At 36.4% G+C, this 15,262-nt stretch overlaps 1 protein-coding gene across 2 annotated transcripts in view; it reads left to right on the top strand.

The window, feature by feature from the left end:
* LOC132904734 (titin) overlaps positions 1 to 15,262 on the top strand; it is a 239,841-nt gene that overhangs the window by 216,872 nt on the left and 7,707 nt on the right. Inside the window, exons 97-110 of one of the 2 annotated variants that reach the window (XM_060955452.1) lie at positions 99 to 124; positions 425 to 6,842; positions 7,302 to 7,349; positions 7,656 to 7,769; positions 7,885 to 8,037; positions 8,314 to 8,677; positions 9,259 to 9,574; positions 10,603 to 10,891; positions 11,441 to 11,509; positions 11,617 to 11,749; positions 12,157 to 12,593; positions 13,031 to 13,300; positions 14,369 to 14,747; positions 14,954 to 15,108. In XM_060955452.1, coding sequence (XP_060811435.1) covers positions 99 to 124; positions 425 to 6,842; positions 7,302 to 7,349; positions 7,656 to 7,769; positions 7,885 to 8,037; positions 8,314 to 8,677; positions 9,259 to 9,574; positions 10,603 to 10,891; positions 11,441 to 11,509; positions 11,617 to 11,749; positions 12,157 to 12,593; positions 13,031 to 13,300; positions 14,369 to 14,747; positions 14,954 to 15,108 — 9,171 coding nt within the window. The remainder of the gene's footprint in view (positions 1 to 98; positions 125 to 424; positions 6,843 to 7,301; positions 7,350 to 7,655; positions 7,770 to 7,884; positions 8,038 to 8,313; positions 8,678 to 9,258; positions 9,575 to 10,602; positions 10,892 to 11,440; positions 11,510 to 11,616; positions 11,750 to 12,156; positions 12,594 to 13,030; positions 13,301 to 14,368; positions 14,748 to 14,953; positions 15,109 to 15,262) is intronic. The other variant, XM_060955451.1, reaches the window with a different exon arrangement.

Raw genomic sequence — 15,262 nt, 5'->3', positions numbered from 1 at the left:
ATTCGTTAATGGTTTGTTAAGTGATTTCTGCCAAAAAGAAATGCTTAATGTTGAGAATATTTGTTAAGCAGATCTAAAACATTTTGTTCTTTTCACAGATGTCACGGAAGAAGTGGTTGAAAAGGTAGGATTTATGACTGATCGTAAGAGTGTTTTATTTGGGTAGGTCATCTCATAGATAATGTAATTTTTAATATATGCATAGATTGGATGAAAATAATCGAGTATTTGTTAGAAATTAAGAGGAGATTATAGTGTATCAAGAAATAAAAAACGAAACTAAAAATAAAAATCAATTCTTTCTATGCATCAAAAATAAAATATTTCAAAAATAAAAAAGCACGCTACTTATGAAATGACCTATTAAAATGTCTAAAATTAATAACACAAGTACAAATTAATTATTTTTTTAATGAAAAAACAGGAAATCATCGAGGAAGTCAAACCTATCAAAAAGATTATCAAGAAGAGGAAGCCAGTGCCGGGTAAAGACGAAGTAACAGAGGAAGTCGTGGAAGAGATAATAATAGAGCAACCGCAAGAAGAAGAAGCTCGACCGATCATAGAAGAAGTAGAAACAGTGACGATCACTGAACACGATGTACGAAAAGCTCCAAAGAAGAAGAAGGAGGTGGTCATCAAAGAGGAAGAAGAAATCTTCGAAACAATCGAAACACCCACCCAGAAAATAATTCGAAAGAAGATTCGTCCAATGAAGAAAGGAGAGGAAGAGATCGTGGTGGAAGAGATAATTCAGAAGCCACTAGAAGAAATAACCAAAATGGAGGAAGAACAAATAGTAGAAGTTGTTGAAACACCCACTAAGAAAGTAGTAAAAAAGAAGAAAGCTATAGTGAAAGATGACGGTGTTCCTGAAGAGATCGTTGAAGAAATTATTATCGAAAAGCCACAAAAAGAAAAAGCGAAACCTAAGGTAGAAGAAGGAAAAGAAACGGTTAAAGTAACAAAGGTTGATCTGAAAAAAGCACCGAAGAAACCTGAAGAGGTAGTAGAAGAAGAAGAAGAGATCATTGAAACAATTGAGACACCAACAAAGAAGATCGTTCGAAAGAAACCTAAAGATAAGAAGGAAAAGGTAGTGGAAGAAGTTATACAGAAGACCATAGAGGAAGCAAAAGCCATGGAGGAAAGCGAAATCGTAGAAATCATTGAAACACCATCGAAGAAAATAATCAAGAAGAAAAAAGCTACAATCACAGAAGGCAAAGCTCCTGAGGAGCAAATCGAAGAGATCGTGATTGAGAAACCTGTTAAAGAAAAAGCCAAAAAGAAGATTCTACCAAAAGAAGGTTTGGAAATCACTGAAATTATTACCGAAACTTCTGTCGAGGAGTTGCTTGAGGAGAAGGCTAAACCTGAAGAAGCCAAACCCTCGGAAGTGGAAGAAGAAAAGGCAGAAGTTACAAAGGTAGAAGTAAAGAAAGTGCCAAAGAAGAAGAAGAAACCAGTTACAGCCCTTGAAGCCGAAGAGAAGGACGAAGCTGTGGAAGAAATAAAAACTGAGGTACCTAAAGAAGAAAAGGCGAAACCAACTGTTATAGAGAAAGAAGGTGTTGAAGTGACTGAAGTGATTTCTGAAGTGACCACGGAGAAACTTCCTGAAGAGGTTAAACCTAAAAAGAAGAAAGCTACTGAGATTAAGGAGATAGAAGAAAAGGTGATCAAAAAAGAGGTTAAAGTGAAGGAAGCACCGAAAGAAGGTGTGCCTGAAACTGAAGAACAACCAGAGGAAGAAGTACAAGAACTTGTAACTGAGAAACCAAAGAAGATTAAAGCCAAGAAAGAAATTACGCCTCAAGATGGTATTATAACCACTGAAGTTATTTCTACAACTGCGGAAGAAGAATTACAAGTGCAGAAACCAGAAGAAGATAAGGCTAAAATAATCGAAGAGAAGGAAGAGAAAGCAGAAGTAGAAGAAAAGAAGGTTACTGTAAAGAAGGCTCCTAAGAAGAAATTAACACCGAAGGAAGTTGAAGAGGAACAAGTGGAGGAAGTTGTGGAAGAGATTACAGCGGAAGAACCAAAGAAAAGGAAAGCTAAGAAGACGGTCCTTCCAAAGGAAGAGTTAGAAACGACTGAAGTGGTTACTGAGATTACTACAGAAGAAATAAAAGAAGAGAAGCCAAGGGAAGAGAAGGCTGTTCCTAAAGAGGAAGAAAAGGTTGAAGAAGAGGCAACGGTTACCGAGGTTTCTGTGAAGAAGGTACCTAAGAAGAAGAAAAAGGAGGAAGTTGTGACAAACGGTGAAGTGATTGAAGAAAAACCGAAAGTGAAGGAAATTCCTGAAGAGAAGCCGGAAGTAAAGGAAGAAGTGAAGGAAGAAAAGCCAAAGGAAAAGAAACCAAAGAAAGAGGAAGTGGCAGAAGAAAAACCAGAGGAAGTGAAACCAGAAGAAGAAAGAGCAAAAGAAGTGGAAACGAAGGAAGAGAAACCAAAAGAGAAACCAAAGAAGAAGAAAATCACAGTAGAAAAGAAACCCACCGTTGTAGAAGAGGAACAACTCGAGGAGAAGATAGAAGAAATACCAGAGGAGAAGCCAAAGATGGTCAAGGCCAAGAAGGAGATTATTCCAAAGGATACCGTCGAAACCACAGAAGTTGTCCCAGAAACAGTTGCTGAAGAAATACCAACAAGAAAACCTGAAGAACGCAAGGCTGTACCAGTCGAAGAGAAACTGAAAGAAGAAGTAGTAATCGAAGAGGTTCCTATAGAAAAAGTTTCGAAAGAGGAAAAGGAAGAAAAACCAGAAGAGAAACCAGAAGAAGTTCCTGAGAAACCAAAGGAAGCAAAGGTTGTGAAGAAGAAAAAGAAGAAGATAGTGAAGAAAGATGAAATCGAAGAATGGGTCGAACCGGAGTACGAACGACCTGTACTGGAACCCATGCCTGAGAAGATTCAATGGGAACCAAAGAAAAAGAAGGAGAAAAAACCTTTACCAGAATCTTTGCAAAAATTGGTTCCTCAAAAAATTGAAAGAAAAGAGATCAAACCCACGAAGCTCAAATACTCAGAACCGGCAGAAACCGTTCAGTTCGCTGCGATCAAATTGAAGAAAGTGACAGTTTCGAAGAAGAAAGGAGTCGAAGAAGCCAAATTCCCGAAGATCATGTTACGAAGCAGACTTACATTCGTCGGTGATTATCCACCTGAAATTCAATATCCAAAGATAACAGAACTAGAAGAGAATCCGGTTCAATCTGGTATTCTGTCTAGAAACACGGAGGAAGCTCTGGAAGTGCTGAAGCGAAAGGTGAAGAAGGTTAAACTTCCTAAGAAAGAAATTACAGAATTGGAAAAATTGGATCAAGAATTCGAAGAATTGAAGAAGGTACCTTTGGAGAAAATGGAAGATAAATCGATATACGAGCGTCCGCCAAAGAAGCCTGCAGAAAAACCAGAAGAGCCACAGAAGTTGGTCGTTGGCAAAGGCAAGGTGCCTGAAGAAGAAAAGGTGGAACCTGAAAAGGTAAAATTAAAGAAGGTTCCTGAAAAGAAACCAGAAGAAATTGAAGAACCATTGAAGAAACCACCCAAACCAGTACCTGAAGAGGAAGTGAAACCAGAGAAAAAAGAAAAACCAAAGGTAAAATTAGAACACGATGAGTTAAAGCCTTTGGATTTCGAGAGACCAGAACTGGAGAAATATGAACCAGAGAAATACGAAGAACCAGAAAAACCAGCACCAGATTCAGTTCCAAAACCATACGAACCGGAAGCGAAGAAGAAACCAGATCAAGAGATCGAACAGATTCCGTTGATAAAGGGAAAACCGAAACCACAAGAGCCTGATAAAGAACCTGAAGTTAAGTTCAGAATACCTCAAAAAGACAAGCCAGAAGAGGAACCAGAGAAGATAACGTTAAAGGGCTGGAAAAAAGACAAACCTGAGGAGGAAGGTGTGGAAGAGTTCCCAGCGAAGGAAGAAGACGAAGCTCCTAAAGCACCCAAAGAAGAACTTGAAGAAATCACTGTGAAGCGTAAAGTGAAACCAAAGAAACCCAAAGAAAAGGTTCCTGAGGAAGAAGAGGTAACGCTGAAGGAGCCCGAAAAGAAAAAACCAGAGGAAGTTCCAGAAGTAGTAGAGGATATCACATTGAAAAAAGAACCAGAGAAACCTATTGAAGAAGCTCCTGCTGAACTTACCATCAAGAAGCCAGTTTCGAAGGAGAAAGAAGTACAAGAAGAAGAAATAGTGACTGAAGTGACGTTAAAGAAGAAACCGGAAAAGCCTGAAGAAGTGGTTGAAGAAGCAATTGTGAAGAAGCCAAAGAAAAAGAAGTCTGTAAAAGAAGAAGAGGCTGTTGAAATTACAATAAAAAAGAAAGAGGAAGTGGAAGAAGAAATTAAAGAAGACGTTGTTATAAAGAAGAAGCCAGACGAGAAGGCGCCTGCGGAAGTGGTTGAAGAAGTCATTTTGAAAAAACCAGAAGAAAAAGCTGCTGAAGAAGTAACTGAGGAAATAAAGAAACCTAAAAGGAAGAAACCTGTGGAGGAAGAAGCTGCAGACGAAGTCACTATTAAGAAACCAGTTGTGGAAGAAAAGAAGGAAGAAGACGTTCCTGAACAGGTAACGCTGAAGAAGAAGAAACCAAAGGAAAAACCGGTCCCAGAAGAAGTAACCGAAGAAGTTACACTGAAACCGGTTCCCAAAGAAGAAGAAAAGGCACCAGAGGAAGCAACTGAGAAAGTGGAAATCAAGAAACCTAAGAAGAAAAAGCCAGTGGTCGAAGAAGCTGCCGATGAAGTTACTATAAAGAAACCAGTGCCAGTAGAAAAGGAAGAAGAAGAAATTATAGAAGAAGTAACATTGAAGAAGAAGAAACCAAAAGAGAAACCGGTTCCAGAAGAAGTGATTGAAGAAGTTACACTGAAACCAGTTCCTAAAGAAGAAGAAAAGGCACCAGAGGAAGTAACTGAGAAATTGGAGGTGAAGAAACCTAAAGAGAAGAAACCAGTAGTGGAAGAAGCTGCCGATGAAGTTACTATCAAGAAACCGGTTCCAATAGAAAAGGAAGAAGAAGAAGTTATAGAAGAAGTAACATTTAAGAAGAAGAAACCAAAGAAGAAACCGGTTCCAGAAGAAGTGATTGAAGAAGTTACATTGAAACCAGTTCCGAAAGAAGAAGAAAAAGCACCAGAGGAAGTAACTGAGAAAGTGGAAGTGAAAAAACCTAAGGAGAAGAAACCAGTGGTGGAAGAAGCTGCCGATGAAGTTACTATCAAGAAACCGGTGCCAGTAGAAAAGGAAGAAGAAGAAATTATAGAAGAAGTAACATTTAAGAAGAAGAAACCAAAGGAGAAACCGGTTCCAGAAGAAGTGATTGAAGAAGTTACATTGAAACCAGTTCCGAAAGAAGAAGAAAAGGCACCAGAGGAAGTAACTGAGAAAGTGGAGGTGAAGAAACCTAAGGAGAAGAAACCAGTGGTGGAAGAAGCTGCCGATGAAGTTACTATCAAGAAACCGGTGCCAGTAGAAAAGGAAGAAGAAGAAATTATAGAAGAAGTAACATTTAAGAAGAAGAAACCAAAAGAGAAACCGGTTCCAGAAGAAGTGATTGAAGAAGTTACACTGAAACCAGTTTCAAAGAAAGAAGAAAAGGCACCAGAGGAAGTAACTGAGAAAGTGGAGGTGAAGAAACCTAAGAAGAAAAAGCCAGTGGTCGAAGAAGCTGCCGATGAAGTCACTATTAAGAAACCTGTCCCTGTAGAGAAGGAAGAAGAGGAAATTATAGAGGAAGTAACATTTAAGAAGAAAAAACCAAAAGAAAAACCGCTAACAGAGGAAGAAGAGGTCGCTGAAGTGACTCTCACGAAACCCAAACCATTGGAGGAAGAAAAGAAACCGGAAGAAGTAGAAATATCATTGAAAAAGAAACCGAAGAAAAAGCCAGTCGTCGAGGAAGAAGCTGCCGAAATAACTATTAAAAAATTAGTTCCTACCGAAGCGGAGGAGGCTCCTGAAGAAATTACCATCAAGAAGAAGAAGAAACCAGAAAAGAAGCCAACGCCAGTCACGGAGGAGGTTGAAGAAACTGCCGTAACCATAAAGAAAGCTCGAGCTCCTGAGGAACCTAAAGAAGAAGAAGAAATATCGACCGATGTACAAATAAAGAAGAAGAAACCCGTACGTAAAGTTACGGAAGAGGCAGCTGAAGAACTAACGATCAAAAAGATCGAAGAAGTGGAACAACCGGAAGAAGAAGAAGAAGAAGAGGTCCAAGAATTCACAGTCAAAAGAAAACCTCCAAAGCTGCCTCCAAAACCAATCGAAGAAATCTACGAAGATGTTACTCTTCGAAAGTTACGTCCAAAGAAGAAACCAAGGCCAGATATCAAAGAAGTAACAGAAGCAGAGAATGTAACGTTCAGACCACGTTCTACAAAGACCAAAGAAGATGTAGAGCAAGAATTCAAGATCTCGTTGAATACTTACGAGGAAGAAGATATTTCTATGTCCGGTAAGGTTAAACTGAAACCTAAGAAACGACCGATGACGTACTCCGAAGAAGCCGGGGAAGAAACCATCAAAATTATGCAAGAAGTCGAAGACGACTCTGGGCCAATTATAGAAGAGATCATAGAATCAGACGAGGAGGCTAGAGATGAATATAGTATAGAAGAATTAGAGACTGATGAGATGAGAGTGCCACTGAGGAGGAGAAAGAAGAAAGAACCAAGGCCATATAAGGTGGAAGATATCGAAGAAGGTGACGTGAGCTTGAAATTGAAACGCGAGAGGAAATACTCGGTGGAGGAAGCTGACGAAACGTTGGCGCTGAAGTTGAAGAGCAAGAGACGAGTTTCCACCTTCGACGAAGGTTCGAGAGGATTTTTCGATTTCCGCTTTCGCAGATAACGTTTAATCTGATGTAACGTGCTTTCAGCTAATATTAACGCGCTTCGTCAGACCATAAGGTGCATTTAGTGAGTATGCTTGTCCCTAACATCCTTCTGCCTCCGAAACGAAGCCTCGCCTACAATCTTCCGCTTCTTAATCCACTGCGAATGAAAAGCATATCGGTACTTCCTATAACGTACTTCAACAAAAATGGCACTAGAACGCTGTATAACGAATTTCTAGCTGCATTAGGTCTATTAGCGACACATGTACTCGTGATAGACGAGTATGATTGTATAATATCGTAAAATATATAGAATATATTGACGCTTCGATTTTCGGCATCTGTTGTATCAATAGTTGATTGTATTAATAGATATCGGCTTGTGTGATTGATTTTGCTTACTTTTGTTATAATACTTTGTTTGACGCTTTACAGAAGAGGCCTCGCTTAGTATCACCAGAGAAGAAGACATTTCAGAGGAAGGTACGTTCATATTCCAATAAAATACATTACCGAAAACTATTTGAATCGTTTTTCGTATTATTTTAATTTTTATACACGCTCTTTGCGTCCGTTCATTATTTTTTTTTTTTTTTTTTTTGTTTAATGATTCGGGTTAAGAAGTTAATGTTTATCATATTAATAATATGTCAATCTATCAATCTTATGGAATTTCATTTCTATTCATATCATTTATACTAGCGATCCTCTAATTTATCTATTTTTATTTTTATGTCATTCTTACTCCTATATTAATGGATAACGTATTTGAATAAATTGATGTTTTAGACGAAATCGAATATGTTGTTCGCGATGGCGACACAATGTTCTCGATTTGCTCGTACGTGGCAGAAACTGACGAAGCCATCAACCTCGTCGAAGGAGAAAGAGTTTACGTTATCGGTAAGTTGATACGTTTCTACACGAAATGGTGCATCATTATATCGACGTAACTAGGTTAACGGTACTATTGTTATGTTCTGCCTTGATATCTTTATTTTTACGTTGCCTTTTTTAGACCATTCGAATCAAGACTGGTGGTTCGTGAAGAAACACCTGACGGAAGAAAAGGGCTGGGTTCCAGCGCAATATCTTCTCAACGAAGTGCACTATACTCTGTATCTGCAGCGCAAATTGCACGAGAAAATCGATAAATTACCAGTATTTGAAAGTAAGTTTATTCACACTTTTTACTAACTCACAAGAAACTATAAAAATTTATCTTGATGAAAATTATTTGCCAATCATATTAAGTAATTATGAACATTCTCATTTTCTCGCACGCTTGATTAAATTACAAATTACCTAATTTTACTTTACAATCTCTGTAATTATTTCTTACATTTTCACAAATTTCTAAATAAAAGAAAAGTTACGTTATCATAAAAAGTATTAGCAGAAAATTCGCGTCACAAATATAATGCAAAGTATTAATTAATAATTACAGAACCAGCGCCCGGAGAGAAGACATTAGCACCGAGGTTCATCGAAAAATTGCAGCCAATTCATACACCGGATGGTTACACGATCCAATTCGAATGTCAAGTGGAGGGTCTACCAAGACCTCAGATAACTTGGTTCCGACAGACAGCCATCATCAAGCCATCACCTGACTTCCAAATGTACTACGACGACGATAATGTAGCAACTTTGATCATCAGGGAAGTGTTCCCTGAAGATGCTGGCACCTTCACCTGTGTCGCCAAGAATGCTGCTGGTTTCGCTTCCAGTACCACAGAATTAATTGTGGAAGCGCCTCTTTCTGATCATGGATCGGATCTTACTGGTCCATCCAGAAAGAGCCTCTCAAGGTACGCTTTTTCCCACTGGATTTTCCATATCTTTTTTTAGATATAGATTGGAAAATATTATTAATAATACCGCAAAATATTAAAATAACGTTCCAAAAATTACTTAATTTCTTCGTTTGAGGATATCTTTGATCATTTGCTATTTCTATTATTTCGATATTATTAATATCTTCTCGAATTTTTATGCAAATATAATATACTTTTTGTTGGCATAAAGTATGTTTCCTTATTCTTGAAATTAGTGATAAGAATAGTTGAAAAATACGTAAATATTTTTTCAACGCCTATTGTAATTCTAATTAAATAATTATAATTAAAATATTAGGTTGTCCGAAAAGAATCTTTCTCTTACAAACACGTCTTTTACAACGATGCAACTTTATACAAACATGAAACCTAATCTGTCGAACGTTGTGATCTTTATTTTAATAGAACAAAAAGGATCGTACGTAATTCGATAAAATAATATAAAACGGAAAATCTTGTGCATCCATTATTTACTTATAAAACGAAAGAAACTTTTCGGACGACTCGATGTTCTATATAACATCCTCTATATAATTGCAAATAAATGTCTGCAGAGAATCATCTCTCGTCGACATCTTGGAGGGAATACCACCAACGTTCTCAAGGAAACCAAAGGCGAAATACGTCAACGAAGGCGATGATGTGATTTTGGAATGTCGACTGGTGGCAGTACCTGAACCAGAAATAACCTGGTACTACAAGGATACGCAGATTACAACCAAAGAGAACATCGTGGTTGCTACCGAGAGCGACATGCACATGTACTGCAGCGTAATTAAGATCACTAAAGTACAGAAGAAACAGGAAGGAAAGTACACTATCGTTGCTAAAAACAGGGAAGGTGAAGCCACTATAGAAATTCCTATGAAGGTTTGTGTTATTTATTTTTTTTATTTATTATTCTTAGTCCGTGCCTTTCGGCTTTGGACGAGTTTTCGGTTTTACATCTTTTGTCTAGTCACGCTTTTACATTTTCTCTTATATCTAAACTTTGCACTCTTTTCTTATGCGTCTATCTCCTCTCTTATCTACTCTATTATATTGCACTCCGCTGTGTAACTTATTTCTAAGACTATTGCTTGCTGTGCTTCCTTATTGCCGTTCCTCCCCATCTTGTAATGCCCTTCTCTTCTCCATTACTGTTTTCAATTTCATTAGTCCTTCTCCAGTCTCGTTTAGTATTTTTTCTGTGTCCTTTGGTCCTCCCGTTATTTCGCATTCTTCTGTTACGTGTCTCAGGTCTTCTTCTTTCCTTTTACATAGTCTGCATTTTTTTCCTCCCTCTTCTTTCCAGTATTTCCTTGCTTTGGTCTTGTTTCCACATGTAAATCTTGCTAGAATTTTTCTGTCCTTCCACTTCATCCTCCCATGAAGGTTTGTATATAATAATAACAGTACTTCGATCGTGATTATTATTATTTGATAATAGTTCACTAGTAGATTCACTAGTTCTAGAGTTTATTATTATTTCTAATTCGAGAATATCATACAATTAAATTAATTCGACAATATCAATGATCTAATTACGCGTATAAAAAGAAATTACTGCGTAATTCCGTTAATTTGTTAGGCAATTTCTTCTTCCATCATTTAATATTCGAATTGAAGGATTTTCGATAAAATATCGAATAAATGAAAATACAAATTTTAATCTTCAACAAAATAAATACTGCACAGATCGAATGCTTCTCTACTTTGCTAATTCGCAAGTTTCGTTCTATTTAAATGTAGATGTTACTTGACAAATTTACACGTAAAGAATATTAAATTGAAAATATTTTACGAAATAATTGTTCCGCGGACTCGATTCTTCTCTAACTTGATAATTAAAAGGTTGTTCCATTTGAATATAATATACAGAAATATTGCTTCTCAAAAATTTGAATCTAATCGCACAGGTGAAGACTGGCAAACACGAACCGCCAGAGATACTAGAACCATTGCAATCGTACGTGATACGGGAAGGTGAAACCGTGGTATTATCGACTCAAATCGTCGGAAACCCAGCTCCTAAAATAACTTGGTACAAGAACGGTAAACCACTGAAGGGCTTGACTCCGAAACAAGATGGCCACGTGAATACGCTCACGCTGATTCAACCTCAAGTATCTGACACAGGGGAATATTCTGTGGTAGCTACCAACGATCTTGGCACAGCCGAAACGAAAGCTACGTTAACAGTTGAAAGTAAGAATATCGTAACTCGTAGTTATACTTTGCGCAGAATATTAGCTTCTTGCGAGAAAAGCTTCTAGTTCCATGCACATTGTCATGTTTCGCGATATCATAATTATTTGAATAGCATCAAAGGCTGATGAGCCGTTTCAATCGAAGACACCAACGATTTCTAATCAAATTGATTTCTTATATTATTGGGTTGGCAACTAAGTGATTGCAGATTTTGTCATTACCACCTAATGGCAAAATCAGCAATCACTTAGTTGCCAACCCAATAATAATAATACAAAATCGAAACAATGCTCGTTGCTTCAATGAAGAATCATATGTGCAAACATTGAGAAGTAGACCTTGACCAACTTTTATAATAGAAATAAAGTAAAATGCAAAATTTGTATCGTTCGAATAATCATGCGACAACGTATCAGGAAATTGATTCGATGCGTGTCGTAAGGAGACAAATTTTTCTAACAATGCTCATTAAATTTAGATTTAATAATATCGCATTACGCTTGTACATATTAATGCTGCAACATGCTTCGCTACATCATTTTTCAGTAAACTTGAAGCCTTCCCTGACCATTAGCTTCCAGCAACAAACATACGAACACCACAGTGTATCGAAGGGTAGGATATGCTTCTGCTTGCTTAATTCGTTGTGTATTTGCAATACTCGAATAACGAAATTGTCTAAGTAATAGCGAAAAATGATATTTTTCTGTGTACTCTTGTAGAAATACCTAGCGGAGCTCCAGAACCTCCACTCTTCACGGAACGGTTCCAAGAACTCACCGTTCCGCAGAAAGGTACCTTCAAGTTGGTGGCGAAGGTTACTGGAAACCCTGTACCAGAAGTCACGTGGTTAAGGTATCGTTAGCTACTTTTTTATTGTTTCAAAGTTTGCGTTATTTGCTATTTGTGAAATGCCAAGATTTTTATATTTTTTTATTTTTTATTTTTTATTCAAACCTTAACAAATATCGTAATACTTGCAATACCTGAGTAGTGAAGAAACGATGAATTTATTGAATTTTCTCAACTTGTGTTCTGTTTTACTTCTAAAATAACAAATTTCTATTGCCGTTAAATGATCAAAATAATCAATTTATTATTTCGCGTGGTAATTTTATGGACAACGGTGCATTGTTAGGAATTTGAATAATTTCTGATAAAGCAGTCATTTTCACTGTTCCATTTTAATTTCATTCGGACACGTATTATATATTTTAATCATCGGTATAAATCAAACGTTTCAATAACTTACTTCTCGACAGAAACAACAAACCCTTGGAGAAATCGCCGAACGTCACAGAAACGTACGATGGCGAGAACATCATATTGGAGATCAGAAACGCGGATTCAGAGGTAGACGCAGGCGATTACAAGTGTGTCGCGAGCAATCCAGTTGGAAAAGCGTCTCACGGTGCCAGAGTGACGGTAGACGTGGAAAAAGTAACATTCACCAAGACTCTGGAGAAGGAAGTCGTCATCGACGAGTACAAGACCTTGGAACTCACCTGTGAAACATCGCACACGGTGTCTACGAAATGGTGGCACAACGACCAGGAGATCAGTGGAATGGATCATCGCGAGATCATTCACGAAGGACGAGTGCACAAGCTGGTGATCAAGAAAACGAATCCTACGGACGAAGGAACTTACAAGTGCACCGTGAAGAATCAATCGACGTCGAGCAAAGTTACGGTAAAAGGTAAGAATCGCTGTAAATAATATATAAATAATAATAAGAATCTCTACGTCACTGTAAATTAAACACTTAAATCTACATTGGATACAACCATCGAATACAATTATTAGGATTAGGTTTACAGCGATTATCAGACCGCAAATAGATATCTATAGAAATTCATACTTTTATGAACACGATTAAAAAAGTAGCGTCCAGGTAGAGATTTTTTTATTTATTAAATGTTATAACGAATAGCTTATATACTTTTGCACGTTATGTGTAGCCTGTGCATTTTTTGCATCTTTAAATTTTCCATAAACGCTAATTACATAGATGGTAAGAGAAAATGTATAAATCCGTGGCGTAACGATTATTACAGGAAAATATTACGATCGATTTTACAGCGATTTGTTAAAGAAAAAGTATGACGCGTAGGTAATTGAAATTTAATATTACAGCCACGAAACCGGAATTCGTGAAGAAGTTACAAGACTGCGAAGTAAAGGAGCGTGACGTTGCCATTTTGGAGGTTGAAGTTACATCGGCGACAGCGGACGTTAAATGGTTCAAGGATGGCGAGCCTTTGGGACCAAGTAAAGAGAAATTGGAATTTGTTAAAGAAGGCACCGTTAGGAAATTGTTCATTAGAAGCACATCCGTCCATGACGAAGGAGAATACACGTGCAGCCTTATCGATCAGAAATGTTCAGCGGAAGTCACCGTCATTGGTAAATATTATTAACTTATTATACTGAATGTATTAAAACGTCTGTTTAAATGTATCTATCACAAAATTCGTGAAACCTAACAAACTACCACTTAGATAATTTACAACTTGTCATCTACCTTGTTTACATGTATCTACATAAATGGTACTTGGTACAGTAGCTACAAAATATATTGGCACTCCAATGTGTTTATTAGAGCATTTGTATACTAGTTAATTAGGCCCAAGTATATTAAATTTCAAACCATTTAGTAGCACTTTCGTTATAAAAATTTGATACCATTGGGTTGGCAACTAAGGGATTGCGGATTTTATCAATACCACCTAATGACAAAATCCGCAATCACCTAGTTGCCAATCCAATATGAAAATGAAATATACAATAAGAATCTAATCAGAAAACATTTCATTACAAAGTAGAGATGTGAACCAATACTTTATATAGTCACTGTATGTCTAATTATTATACCTAAGATACCTCTATATATATTATTTCATTTTTATCATAAATATCTATAAATAATATAATAATATAACATATTATATTTTAAATAAATATATATATAATAAAATAAATTGCATCTATTTCATAGATTGAAACGACAATTACAAATTGTTTTCATTATTATTATTTCTCATTATTCATTATTATTATTATGGACAATTATTATTTTATAGAGCGAAACAACAATTATAAATTGTTGTTGTTATATATATATTTGTCAAAATCCAAGGTCTTATATAACAACAACAATTTATAATTGTTGTTTCATTCTATGAAATAATAATTTGACATAATAATAATAACGAATAATGAGAAATAATAATAATGAAAACAATTTATAATATATATATTTGTCAAAATCCAAGGTCTTATATAACAACAATTTATAATTGTCGTTTCATTCTATGAAATAGATGCAACCTGTGATATAAAAAATCCAACATCTAAAGATTAGAACTGCACTTAGAAAATTTACAAATAACAACTACTATTTCACGAGTATTAAATTAAAGTTTACAGCATGACGATGTACTATTTACCATTTTTTCTTACAAATTATTGTAGAACTACCACCGGAAATTATTACGAAGATGCAAGATGTGACAATAGCAAGAGGCGAGAGGGCAACGTTCGAGATAGAACTAACAAAAGGAGATGCGTTGGTTCGATGGTTCAAAGATGGACAAGAGTTACAATTTTCGGAACACGTCCGATTGTCGATCGATGGCAAGAGACAGAAGCTGAAGATCTACGATACGGAACCGGAGGATGCAGGTGTTTATTCCTGCGAAGTCGGTGAACAAAAATCAACAGCCAAGTTGACCGTAGAGGAACCTGGCGTGGACTTCGTCACTAAATTACCGGATGTCACCCTTGTACCATTGAACGCCGATGCCGTTTTCGTTATTGAAATATCACGCGACGTTCCAGTCACGTGGATGAGGTAAGATAAAATATTAATATAAAACATGTGAATAAATGGACAATTATTTAAATAATGTGTATAAATATAATATTACATCTTTTATATAACGAAAAGCAAATTTGTATATTACATTTTAAAATAGATAATTACTTCGGATATCAATATATACAAATGACTATAATCGAATGAAGAGAAAAATAAAACGTAACGTAATGATATTACAGGAAAACGGAAGTTCTTAAGGAATCATCCAAGTACACCATTATAGATGAAGGAACCGTGAAGAAACTGATCGTGAAAAAATGTACCGCAAAAGATATGGCGGAATACACGGCTGCGGTAACGAACGTGAAAACATCATCGAAATTAAGAGTCGAAGGTAATGTTCAGATTAAATATCAGCCAAACGAAATTAAAGAAATGTCTCTGTATTTAAACGTTTTAAGAAATTTAAGAAATTTATTCAACGACAAAATTTATCGCTATTAACGATCGATAATGTTTAACTGATATTATCGTCCGTTTAAATGTAC

Source organism: Bombus pascuorum, chromosome 2, assembly GCF_905332965.1.
Source record: "Bombus pascuorum chromosome 2, iyBomPasc1.1, whole genome shotgun sequence".
NCBI classification, from domain to species: domain Eukaryota; kingdom Metazoa; phylum Arthropoda; class Insecta; order Hymenoptera; family Apidae; genus Bombus; species Bombus pascuorum.
The sequence above is the reverse complement of the archived record's forward strand: the minus strand, read 5'-3'. Positions and strand labels throughout refer to the sequence as shown.